The sequence below is a fragment of the Trachypithecus francoisi genome, unplaced genomic scaffold, assembly GCF_009764315.1.
Source record: "Trachypithecus francoisi isolate TF-2019V2 unplaced genomic scaffold, Tfra_2.0 Lachesis_group6, whole genome shotgun sequence".
In the NCBI taxonomy this organism is placed as follows: domain Eukaryota; kingdom Metazoa; phylum Chordata; class Mammalia; order Primates; family Cercopithecidae; genus Trachypithecus; species Trachypithecus francoisi.
The window spans coordinates 21,371,501-21,385,314 of record NW_022681471.1 but is presented as its reverse complement, the minus strand read 5'-3'; the positions used below and the strand labels follow the sequence as shown (position 1 = coordinate 21,385,314).

Here is a 13,814-nt window from a genome sequence, read left to right as displayed (position 1 = left end):
TTCTTTAATTTTCAGTGTACATGGGAGGGGGGAGGAGAGAGAGAGTTAATTTTCATGTCTTGACTCCCCTTAGCTGCTGATTTTAGTATGTAGCCTGCTCTGCCAGAGGATGGCGACTGTTGTAGGTACATTTACAGAGTCTTTTAAGACTTGGTCTGATACTTTGCACTAGTGTGTGCCAACTCTGAACCTGTGGGTCTAGATTGGAAGAAGGAGGGCTTGGGACACCATTGACTTGGCTAGGGAAACATGAAGGGTGAATTTTCAGAGCCAAGATGGCTGCTGGGCTATCACACCAAACTGTTATAGACCCATTGTGATAGGGTACCTTGTGGCCCACTCAGAGCGCTTAGGTGGCCTGCAGAAATCATTGGAACTTTCCTAGTACAGAGTCATCGATTTTCCAAAGGACAAAAACAATAGATGATTGCATACTCCACTGGGACAGTCCCTCCCTAATCCCCACTCCATCCCAAACTTACATGCTTTACCAAAGCCTTAATTCTACACAAGGATTAAAAAACAAGTGTTAACAGATGTCAAAAACCAAGTTTGTTCTCTCCCAAACACCAATTAAAGTATTTGGCCTATAATTACGTTTGGGCCTCTTGAAGAATGAACGCTATGTAGACGAGATTTATTATCACCAAGTGTTGTGCATATAAATATATTATCCTGAGTTCTAATGTCGTTTTGAAAAAAACAGGGGCATAGTTTTCTTTTGAAATGTTGTATTCCATGGATAATATAGATATTAAATTACTTGGTCTCCTCATCTATTGTTTGGATACAGAATGCAGATTTTTATTTTATTTTATAAGCTTTCTGGAACATAAGCAGCAGTATCTGGTAAGGTGGTGTTGCTATGCATTTGCATTGTTATAGAATTAAATTATGGATTCTGTCATTCAAAATAGAAGCTTTATAAATCAAGTAAAATCTCATAACTAAGATGAATAAGTTTCTTTAAATCTCATGCTGCCTCATATTCCATACTTTAGTTTTATAGCCCAACTTGATATAATTTTTTAAAGTATAATTCTCTTTTTTTCTATTTCTGTGTACTGCTTTTGCTCTACTAAACTGTCATTATTTCCCAAGAAAAAGCTTAAGATAGTTACTTTATGTAAAGGATAGTGATATAAAAGCACAAAGGCATGTTCATTTCTTTATCTGTATATTGGCAGGAAATGTGCCAAATACAGTGTGCTCTCTCCTCCCTTTCTTCTTCTCTCTCTCTGATTACATTCAATGTAGATGATATTAAAACTCAGTTGTAACAAATGGTGAAATTCCAATTATTCTTTTTTCTTTCTTTTCTTTAACTTATCTAATGTTTGGAATTCCCAAATATGAAAGACAGTCTTAATTATATAGTTGTGTGTTTTTTTTTTTTTTTTTTTGCAGTGGAGTTACAAATTGTGTTCCATGCTTATGTATGCTAATTGTCTAAACAAGCTATCTAGGTGGCTCTGTAATCCTTAAGCAATACTGCGGAGCTGCCTAATTTATTTTCCCACTACACTACTGTTGTCTAACTACCCCAAAGCACAGGAATTAGAGTGGTGGCCCTAACCGGGAGTATGCAGCAAGATGAAAAATAGTCAAATGAGAAGGAAGGTCAGTATTAAGTTATTTAGACCTGGTTAGGCAGCAGGGTCTCCAAATGCAGCTGCAACTGGTTAAAAAAACAAAAACAAAAAAGACTGAAATTCAGAAGAGAGGTCGGGGTAGAGATAGAGATTTAAGATCCGAGCAATTGTACAAATAGATGGAACTTTGAGACAACTTAGTCTCTCCAGGGAAAAGAGATTAGAGAGGAGAGCAGAGGATTTAGAACAGGGCTTTGGGGAAATCTTTAATGTTAGGGTGTGGGAGGAGGAAGAGAAACCCTGAAGTAGAAGTATAAACTAGAATGCTTGGCTGTGGAAGTCACCAAGTGCCACTACCTCCATCAGCTGTTAATTCTGAGCTGGGTCACCTCAGTTATGTAGATGGACAGTGGAGAATCTAGGAACTGAAGATCCTTGTGACTTTCTGCCTTGCATCACGGTGGGTGTAAAAAGAAGCTTATGGTTTCTCTTAGGGGTACATTTATAGGGAAAAGACCCCCATTATTGTGATTTAGCATACACAGGGGTCTGCTTACACTCATTATATATGTTGAAATTGTGTAGCTATTCCTAGGCTACTTTTAAGAATTTAGGAGGATTAGGTTAACATGATTATTAACTCATACTACCAATAAATTATTCTTTCTCCAAGATTTGCATAGAAATACAAAAGTACATAAAACTAAGATAGCATTTGATTTTGTAAATCATTTTAATTTAATTAAATGTAAATTGAGCAATGGGAAAAACAAAAAGACAACTCAACAGAAAATAATGATGTGTCTTTTAATCTCTCACACTGACTTTTTTTTTTTATTATTATACTTTAAGTTCTAGGGTACATGTGCATGACGTTTATATCATGTATAACTCCCCAATGCAATCCCTCCCTCCTCCCCCCTCCCCATGATAGGCCCCAGTGTGTGATGTTCCCCTTCCCGAGTCCAAGTGATCTCCTTGTTCAGTTCCCACCTATGAGTGAGAACATGCGGTGTTTGGTTTTCTCTTCTTGTGATAGTTTGCTAAGAATGATGGTTTCCAGCTGCATCCATGTCCCTACAAAGGACGCAAACTCATCCTTTTTTATGGCTGCATAGTATTCCATGGTGTATATCACACTGACTTTTAAATATACTCAGCTTCTTGACAGAGGAGGTAAAACAATAGAGCCACCTTGTCCTAGTGATCTAATATTTAAAAAGAGCAGTTGCAGTGCATCTGGGTTTGCATTATATGTAGCTCTAGAAAAGTTTTGAAGGACACATCTTGATTCTCAATGACATTATAGGAATGTTTTAATAACAACTAAACAATGGAGAAGCCATTGCATAAACTGTGTAGGCATCATAAATAAGGAAACTGCACATAGCATGTGTTGAATGAAAACACTTGGTGAACAAACTCATTTTTCTCTTGGGAATTCAGGTGGCCTAGCAGCTTGCACTCTTTGGTCCAAAAAAAAGTTGCCCTTTTGCTCCCCACCTTCCCCTCCCCCAATAACCTCATGTACCGGTAAGAATCTTAGCATCTATGGGAAATAGAATTGTTTGCAGTTGTACTTTCTTAAAAGGTTTATGGTGGACCTAGTAATCCAAATAAGAGAGAATCATTAGCTTCTTTGTATAGTGCTTATGAGTTAAACACAGTAATGGGTCACATTGTGACAATGTGATCAACATCTAGTCCAGTGACATCCTTTGCTGCTACATAGTAAACACCATAATCAGCGGCCTTGCCAGCATTTAGGTGACACCAAAAGCATGTTTGATTCCACGGAACTGACACACTATTCTGTCTTGAAAGTGCTTAACATCAATAAAAACATTCAATTAGCTGAGGATCCAAAATACACTTTGGTCTCCATCATGCAAGTGATCTAGGGCCATTGTCTCCGGAACCTAAAGAACAAAATGGCTGCCGGGCATAGGGATTTATTATTTCATTAACAGACTGTCAGTGAATTTCAGGGTATTTCTTGCCGTATATGGATTCAAGATGAAGAGTGTTGGAGCTTAGATTGTCCCCAGATAATGGAGTCCAAAATTTATCTATTTGTGTATAGTTTTAATTAAATATTTTCCCCATTCTTCATTGTTAGGGTCGGTGTACTCGAGAGAACTGCAAGTACCTTCACCCTCCTCCACACTTAAAAACGCAGCTGGAGATTAATGGGCGGAACAATCTGATTCAACAGAAGACTGCCGCAGCCATGTTCGCCCAGCAGATGCAGCTTATGCTCCAGAACGCTCAAATGTCATCACTTGTAAGTCGCAGCTATGTTTTGAAAATTGCCAATAAGATCTACAGTGGAATAACCTGGCAGGGACTTGCGGAAATTAGTTGCAACAGGATTTAGGACACAAACTAATATGTTCATTGACACTACAGAGCTGTGCACTTGAAGAGAGCAGTCAGGTGTGTTGCACTGAAAATCTGGCTGCATTTATGCATGAGTTCAGTTTATAAAAGAATATGGATAAAGGAGCAGGGGCATTTTAAGATAAGGAGAGTTGATTATTATTACATGGAAACCTTTGAATTCTAGGACATTAAGTCAAATTTTCTTGTTCTTTGATGAGGATTTTGGTGTTTTTTTGTTTTGTTTTGTTTTGTTGGTTTTTTTGAGACAGAGTTTTACTCTTGTTGCCCAGGCTGGAGTGCAATGGTGCGATCTAGGCTCATTACAACCTCTGCCTCCGGGTTCAAGTGATTCTCCTGCATCAGCCTCCCAAGTAACTGGTATTACAGGTGCCTGCCATCACACCCAGCTAATTTTTTTGTGTATTTTTAGTAGAGACGGGGTTTCACCATGTCCAGGCTGGTTTCGAACTCCTGACTTCAGGTGATCCACCTGTCTCGGCCTCCCAAAGTGCTGGAATTACAGGTGTGAGCCTAGCCTGTTGTTGCTTTTAAACAAACTTTTTATTTTGAAATAATTTTAGATTTACAGAAAAGTTGCAAAGGTATTAACAGTACAAAGAGTTCCTATATTACCTTTCACCCAGTTCTCCCCACTGTTAACATCTTATATTACCCCGATAGATTTGTCAAAAGCAAGAAACTGGAATCACAAATCATTACTATTGACTAAACTCCAGACTTTTTTCAGATTTCCCCAGGTTTTCTATTAATGTAATCTTTCTATTCCAGTGTCTGATTCAGGGTACCAAAGTGCATTCGTTTGAATTTTGCCTCCCCTCTCTTCTCTGCTCTGTGACCATTTCTCAGTTTTTCCCAATTTCCCATGATCTTGATGGTGGCTTTCCCTTAACTTAGCTACAGGGTTTCCCTATGCAGAAATTAGTAAGATTATGTCATTCGAGACAAATATCTACTATTTTGTGGATTTGCGAGTTTAAATGGATCCTTTATAAAGTAATTAAGCTGTATCTGTTCATATTGTTCTATTGAAAATTCATCTTGTCCCTATGCCTTAAAATATAAACTTTCATTTCGCCTTTACACCTCTTAGGGTAAATTGAAAACTGTCCCTTTTCTGCTATAGTTCTTCAGGCCTCACATTTAGCTCAGTGGTGCCTCATTCTAATTCCAGCTGACGTACTTCCTTTAAACTATTAACAGGATTAATTCGAAAATCCTGTTACCTTTATTTGTTACCCATTTAATCAGTGGCTACAATGAACTGAAAGCTGAAATATGTATATAGTATTTAGATGCAATGAAAATGTGGGAGGACAATCTGCTGTCAGTAAAGCCTATCTCATTCTAAAGTTGATTCTCAGAATTCAAGGATATCTGTGTTGATATGGAACCCTTTAATGAGTACATCTTTATGGATATATGCAAAAACAGGTGGGAGAGGCAATGATGAATCACTAAAGGTTTGCACCATACTTTTTCCAGAATGTCTAGATAGAGTTAAGTAAAATAAATAGACGTCATGTTCTGTACTATTAGTTTACCAAAAAGTTTTGCCTTGGAACTCAGATTAATTATGTTGGTAAATTAGTTCCTAGAAGGTGAACTCCTCGAAGCTCCTCTTTGACCCTCAGTAATTCTTTACATCTTTGAACTCCTTGCGCAAACGCTTTTTCTGGGCTTCACATACTGATGTATCTCAGTCCCTCCCTACTTCTAAGGGCAGAGGGAAGATAAAGTCTTTTGGATACTGAAAATTGCTATGAACAAAACCACAGAGAAGTGAACGTGCTTGGTAAGTCCAGAAAATGTGAGTGGCTGGGGAATAAAGCAAGGCAGCTTTTATTTTTTTCCCCAGTTTTATTGAGGTACAATTAACAAATAAAATTGTGTATATTTTAAAGTGTACAGCGTGTGATGATTTGTTAGATGTATACATTGTGAAATGAGATGACGTGGATGAACTTGGCAGGCATTATGCCAAGTGAAATAAGCCAGACAAAGAAAAAGCAATTACTATATGATCTCACTCATATGTGGAACCTTGAAAAAACTGAATGCATAGAAACAGAGAGTAGAAGGGTAGTTGCCAGGGGATGTGGGTGGGAGGGGATGGGGGAAGATGTTCGTCAAAGGTATAGCAAGGGAGATTTTAACTCACAGTTACTACTCTCAGCTTCTCATGGGATGTCTCAATTTCAAACTGAGCAAAGAATAGGAAGCAGATTTCATTATCAGACACCTGAGCCCAGTGATTCCTACAGAGCTGGAGCATTTATCTTTTCAAAGGTCGAGGAACAGCTTCAGGGTACTAGTGAAATGCCTTGTTTCAGGGAATCAGAGAGCAAGAAGTGGGGTAAAGTAGGGGTACAGAGGAAAGCCATTCTATTCAGCCTCTGCTAGAGTCTCTCCAATTCAAGTCTCAACCCTTCAAGTGTTATTGATCATGCTGGCTCACACTGGAGAATAGGGAGTAGCTTTTTTGAGAATCCAATAAGAAATCCATTGTGCTTTCCAGCCTCTTCACTTGTGCTTTCTAATTTGATTCTCTATCCTTTCTATGTTAGAATACGTTTCCCTATCTTTTCTTCAATGAGGGTAATTTTAGATTTCAGATGATGGAAGATGACTGATATGATTCACAGGAGTACAATTTATTTTATAGAATGTTACAAGATACAAGGCATTACTTAGAAGTCCCAAGGGAACAATTAGAAATTGCTTCTCTACCTTGTAGATTATTTAATGATAGCTATTATGATGCGATGAGCTGCTAAATGATTAATTCCTGCAGTTATTATGTGTACAAAAATCTAACTCCGAGATGGTTGATATGTTCCTCTTCTATGGTCTAAGGAAGCCACTTTATAGGCATGGTGTAACTGAGCTAGTGTGAGCAATTTTAAATAACATTTACCAGCCTGATTTGGAAAAAAAATTTCTTTGTTGTAGATCTTGATATTATTACAGAAGTAATGTATGATTTTACTTAATTTCTCTGGTACCTACTCTCCCTCAAACAACTCTCTATCCCTTTCAATCACCCCCACCCATAATCTGATTCTTGTCTCTAAGATAGTCATGCTTTTGTTTAAGAAATTTCCAGTCCTGATATTTGTAGAGTTGCATATTAAGACCCATTTGTATCACTGGCTTGAACTTCATGTCTTTCCACAAAGAATACTTTGATCTGTTTCTAGGATACCAGAAGAGCACATCTGCCTTTGCAGAATCGAATATGGTTTGCTTATTATAAGCCCCTAGATAAAGGGAATGTCAACCTAAATGCGATGGTACCTAGAGAACAGATTCTGTTGAGTGTAACTGAACAATGAATAAAAGCCACACCTAGTCAATTTGGGTGGAATGCTTGCTGGAACAGGCAAGTTTGTTCACTCTGTTAAACAGATCTGAATTGACATTTGCCAGTATAAAAGTCCATCTCTGAAAGCTTTTCTTTTTGGCTTTATTAAGGAAGTTCAGCAGGTGAAACAAAAGGTGTGACTACCTAGTATTTTTCAATGCAGTTTAAAAGAGATTGTTCCTGATGTTCCCAGCAAAAAAGGTATAAGTTGAAGTATCCCCTTGCCATAATCAGGAGGCAAATACAACCAGTATAGAAGAATATTAGAAAGAATAGGAACAGTGGATTACCCTGAAGCAAAGCTAATGTTTTAAAATTTTGGTTTTACAATTAGAAATTTTAGTTATGAGAACAGATCCTCACTACTGGATGTGGTGTATGTATTTATAAAATGAATATGATATTACAGGCTGTTAAAATGTTTTATTTGGACATTTTGCATATCTACACCTGTCCCTATCCAAACTAAAGGAATACCTGGGAAATTCCTCTAGTTTCTCTCTTTGAATGTGGTGATTCACACGGAACAGATCCTGACACACAAGTGAACTTGACTCAGTAGAGTGTATTCATTTGATTATTTATATAGAGATTGTTGATTCAGCACATTTGAGGTAGCATTGGAGTGTGCCAAGTCCTCAGGTTCTGTTGTATGCTATTCATGGCTGGCATTCCTGTGGCTAAGTTACCAAGTTCCAAACCATGAAGGCCATAAACAAGGCTTCCTCTCTAGGTTTTCCTTTATCTCAAATTGAATCATCTGATGTCTGCCTGGATCCCCCTCCACCTTTTTACATCATTATCATAATTCTATTTACCAAATATATTTCTCATAAACAGGCTTATATGTTTATCTCACATTAATATAGTAAAGAATGAAGGTGATGTAATGCTTCAGAACCAAGAGAAAAAAATAATAGAAAGTTCAAATAGGTACGAGGAAGGGAGATATACTAATTAATGAATAATATTATTTTTAGACTCATGTTTTTAATTTTTTTTTCTCTTTTACTAAAGGGCTACAAGGTGTTATATTACTTAGGTATATATTACTTATAAACTTAGGCCTAGAACAATTTTAAGTGACTAGAGATAAAATTGGAAAATATTTATTTACTTTTTAATATTTTTTTTTTTTTGAGACACGGTGTCACTCTGTGGACCAGGCTACAGTGCAGTGGCATGACCATAGCTCAATGTAGCCACAAACTTGTGGGGTCAAGTCATCATCCTGCCCCATCCTCCTGAGTAGCTGGGACTACAGGTGCACATCACCATGCACAGATAATGTTTTTTTTTACAATTTTTTTTGAATAGAATTAGAAATGTGATCTCACTACGTTGTCCAGTCTGGTACTGATTTCCCAGCCTCAAGCAATCCTCCTGCCTTGACCTCCCACAGTGCTGGCATGCCTGGCCTACTTTTTAATTTTTGTAAGTCAGTCGTTAAATGATATAGTACTTGAAAACAAGAGGACAAATATTCATATTAGAGTTACAGTTTTTTAGTTCATATAAACTTAGTTTATTGATTGAAATATGTATGCTGTTTTAAAAAACAGTAGTTTTGTCATGGCTCTTTTATTAACAATTATTATTGTAAAAGGTGGCCCAGATATTGTGTAGGTTTAGTAGAAAAGAAAACTGTGTCCATATTCTAAATTACCAGTCTCATGGTCAGTACAGAAATTATAACATGTTTTAATGAAGGTTCCACAACAGGTTTTTCAGTTCACCTACTCATGTAATGATGAATGATGGCATTTAGTTCTTTCATCTTGATGTGGTGACATTACATGTTTTGTAAAAGGATTTTTGCAAAATTTTCAAGTCAGGAAAAGACAGACATTATGTAATTATAAGGTTAATATGCTGTTAATATAATTACAACAGTCATGATCATGTGAACTTCCCCACTGAGGTGACCAAATCACATCACAGAAGTGCCTGGAGTGCTACCATGCCATGATCATCTGGACTTTACTACATTTTCTGAAAGATTAGACAAAATTTTACTTTTAGGTGTACCAACTGAAGCCTATTGTTATGTGTTTGTTCAACTAACATTGTTTTTAAGGTAGACTTACCCTCAAACTAACATGAGGGGTTTAGGGATGCTCATTTGCATGGTTTCCTTCCAAAACCTGAGAGGGGTTCTAGCAACGTGTTTAAAATGTGTTTGTAAAATTTGCAAAATATATTTGTGTGTTTCATTCTTAAGGCTCCACTTCCCCACCCAGTGGTCTAAGCTTCAGACCCCACAGATCCTAGATTTGCTCCTCATTGCAATTACTGGTCCAAAGTAGAGTAGTTATTCAGGCCTTTTGCTAATAAGACTGTGTATGTCATATAGCTTAAAGCTTCTTTTACGTTAAAACAAAATAAATCCCCTAGCAGTCCCTTTGCTGCTTTGCCCCACCTCTGTTAATAGACACTGTGAAATCTGCTTTTTTCAAAAGTGGAATGAAAATGCTACACTTTTACAGTCAAACAGAGGACACTTGTACATATGATATCTTTTATAGTGCCCAGTTTCTTTGATAGTCACAAATCTCAACATTCTCCCTTTATCATCCTTTATATATTCCCATGAGATAAATTATATGTAACCTCCTCTATTTTGTGTCCTTCTCCTTGGGGCTGGTTAGCTTGGTTAGTTGGAGCCTGGTGCTAATGAGACCACGGTGGCCTGTGAGCTTCACTGTTGGTGGTCACAGTGTAAGCTACAGCCAGCTACCTTGAGATTGCTTGCTGTGATCACAAATGAGGTGAAGGCTGGGAGTTGGTGGGCTCTGTGAAATTTTTTTTTTTTTTTTTACCTGCAGGTTGATATGGCTCAGTAATTTGTCAATGAGAGGAGACCTTATATAAAAACCTGTGGTTGCCCCACCACCTGATAATTAAAGTGGTACCCCCAAGCATTTGTAATTTGCCTTAATATCCTGTAATCATTTGTTAAATATTAATTTACACCCTTCTTTCCATAGTCTTATCTCTTGAACCACTCTGAATACCAGTCACATTAGCAATTCATTAATCACCTGGATTATACACGTTGTGAATTACACACTTTGTAATAAAGTTACATATTTTTATCTATAGTATCACTAAATCACTTTTTTTAGAACTCTTAATTAGGTACCTTCTAGTATGGATTTAGCCACTCCAATTTTAAAAATACATACATACATACATACATACACACACATATGGGATTCATGTATGTACATATGTACATATGTATGTATAAAATACCCTGTGCTTTTCATACTGTTTGATCTAGCAATTCATATCTTTATCAAAAGGCAGTTTAGGACTAGCCATCTGCCTAAAGTCTTCCTCAGCGGAGAGCAAGACTGAGGGTTTATTCAATCTCTTTGCCACCATTTTTGAAACTACTTTTACTTCTTTTTGCAGTCTGGTTTTAAATTGGGTTGATCTATTTAGTAAATCAAAATTAATTAGTGGTTTAGGAATCCCTTTTTATTCAATTCAGTAAGTATTTATCAAGCATATACTCTGTGACAGTATTTAAATGAGTAAAGGGTGGATGAAAAGATGATCAAGAAATAAACTCTACCCTCTAGGAATTCATTATGTAACAAAAGTAAGATGTTGGATGAATATCTTCTGGTCCCCTTAATTTCTGATTTGTACCTGATTCTTCATATTTTTATAGCTTTGGGCCTCTCTTTTTTCCACATAGAATTATCTTTCTATTAGCTATGCAAGGGTCTGTTTTGGTTTATGTTGTTTTGATGGTGGTGGTGGTGGTGGTTGTAGTTGGTCAAACCCCTGATAATGTTAACTCTTAGCGTGCCTATTTATCTAACTTTCACTGACATCTTCATAAATAGTCTCCAGGTTTCCTGTGGGTTCCTTGCTTTGCTCATCTCTTCCTATTTGTCTCTCAAAAACCTACATTTTGTTTATACCCTTTGTTAAAACTAGATAACCACTTAATTTTTTGAACTACTTTAATGAGGTATGATTGACACACAAAAGCTGCACATGTTCAATGTATGCAATTTGATGACTTTGGAGACAAACAGAGGCTCATGATACCATTACTACAATCCATGCCACAAACTTGATTTTTTTAAAAATAATCTTTGTTTCCTACTAGAATACTAAAGTTAGTTGAATTGCCATTATTATTACACAGTGGTCACCAACAAATTTTTAGGTCAATTCCTGTTCACCTCCTCGGGAACAATGTCAAAGTTACCCTGCTCATGAAGTGTCAATCATTTGCTTTCTACCTAGGTGATGTGCTGATCTGTGTTTAGGTACTCCTTTATGATTCCTGGCCTGCTGTTGTATTTCTCCTCCCAGCAAATATGGGTAGCTCTGAACCATGACTTGTGTTCTCATTTGTGTTATTCTTTATACCTCGTATACTCACAATCACCTATTGATCTTTCAACTAACCTGCCTGCCTTCAATGCTTCCTCTTACTTGGAGACTTCTCTGATTAATAAGATCAGAAAATCCAGGTCTAGGTGAGGACAATGGTTCACTTTTGACCCTTGAACTTTTTTTTCCTTAGCTCTCTCTAGAGCCATGGTGACTTATTCATTAACAAGTACGATTAGTACTTAAATACCACCGCTATCAGCTTGCATCTGTTTATAAAGTTAACTCTCAATTATTGAGAAACCAATTAACTAGTCTGGAGGTTATGTGGGTCTCCTGCAGCCTGCATTTGGGCCACTTCAGTCCCCATGGAACATTACTCAAGCAGTGTGGAAATGACCAAGCAAATACTGTGAAAGAGAGATTATTCAGTTGTACTCTGTGTGAAAATGAAGTCGGATGGAAACTAACATTATGTATTTCAGTGCATTTTGGGATTATCTAAAGATAGAAATATGCATGATGACCGTAAAAGGAGCTTCTTTTTACATTATATAAATGCTTGCAAATGAGCAATAAAATGCAGATATTATGATGCTAGTAAAATTTAAGAGTGCTATTTTTCTTGTATTAAAATTGGGTCAACAAATTGTTACCAAATGTTTACCCTTCTGTAAAAGAAAATATCTAGTCATTCAACTCCAGACAGAAACTCAGAGATGGAAGGCCCCGATTATTCTGTTGACCTTAGGCCAGGATTTTGAAATTTTTACATTCATCCAACAATAATTGTAACTGATCTTGGATATTTTTGAGGTAACTACAAATAGATCTAGGCTATTGAGGAGACACAAAGATTGATTTGGCATAACATCTAATTTTCATTTCTTTATACTAGCTTGAGAAATAACCTGTTAAGTCACTGTTCCTAAAGTGTGTGTAAACTAGACATTTATTTGAGGCATAGTTTTGCATTGAATTGCATTGCCTCAGAATCCTTTAAGAACAATCTGTGGTGGCTCTTAAAATTTTTACCTTTACAGGATTCCAACTGCTATTTCCTCATTCTTAGTCACTGAGTAGTGATTATTCTAGAAACAAATAGTTAAAAATCCGAATGTTAGTAACTATGTAAAAGAGCATTTTAGTGATACCTTAGTATTGGTTTACAAAGCCAAACATTTTCAGTTTGTGGAATCTTGCTACAAATATTAAATTCACGTCTATATATATGTAAATATTTGGTGCTTTACTCCTGAAAGTGTTGGAGAATTTCATTTTTTGAAATTATTTAGAACCAAGGTCAGTGAACTTTCTTGTCAATGGCTAAATATAAATATTTTACGCTGTGAGGTTCAAGAGGCAAAGTTGAGGGTACTTATATAACAAAAGAGAAAACAAGTATCTACAATTTTTTGTAATACAAGTCTACTAATGAGCACAATGAAATTTGTAGATGGACACTGGAATAAGAGTTTCCTATAATTTTCATGTTTCACTAAATATTATTTTCTTATTTTTTTCAATCATTTAAAACTGTAAAAAACATTCTCAGATTGCTGGCCATACAAAAACACGGGCAGGCTGAATTTGGCCTATGGGCCCTAGTTTGCAGAGTCTTACTCTAGAACAGAGATTCTTAACCAGTAAGTAGTTCATAACCCCACACCAGGGGTGAGTGTCGTGGGGTCCTTGAACTTGCTGAGATCACAAGCAACATTTTTTGCATACATGAATTTTTCTGTGGACAGAGCCTGCAGTCTTCATTTGACTCTTGGAGAAGTCCTGGACTCAAAAAAGATTAGAAGCCACTGTTCTCTAGATATTTCATTAATTTTTAGGACACATTTCCTGAGTGCCCGATAGTTCCTAAGCACTCTGCAAGTCACTGGGAACTCATGGGAATTTCTACTGTCGGAGCTAATACTGCTAGAGACATCGGGATAAATAGTTGTCAGGTGATCTTATTCATAAAGCTTGTTGTCGCCACCATTCTTGCTGGTTGACAAGACTCAGAAAGATGAAAATTTACACCTGGTTATGGGAGGGACAGCCGTCTCTTTTCAAGTGTTTAGTAAATAATTTAGGTTGGAATTTAAATA

General features: G+C 36.7%; 1 protein-coding gene across 6 annotated transcripts in view; it reads left to right on the top strand.

Annotated features, from left to right (window-relative positions):
* Window positions 1-13,814, top strand: part of MBNL3 (muscleblind like splicing regulator 3) — a 119,784-nt gene that overhangs the window by 82,596 nt on the left and 23,374 nt on the right. For all 6 annotated transcript variants that reach the window (XM_033201876.1, XM_033201871.1, XM_033201875.1 and 3 more), the window contains one exon: window positions 3,712-3,876. In XM_033201876.1, coding sequence (XP_033057767.1) covers window positions 3,823-3,876 — 54 coding nt within the window. In that variant the 5' untranslated portion in view covers window positions 3,712-3,822. The remainder of the gene's footprint in view (window positions 1-3,711; window positions 3,877-13,814) is intronic.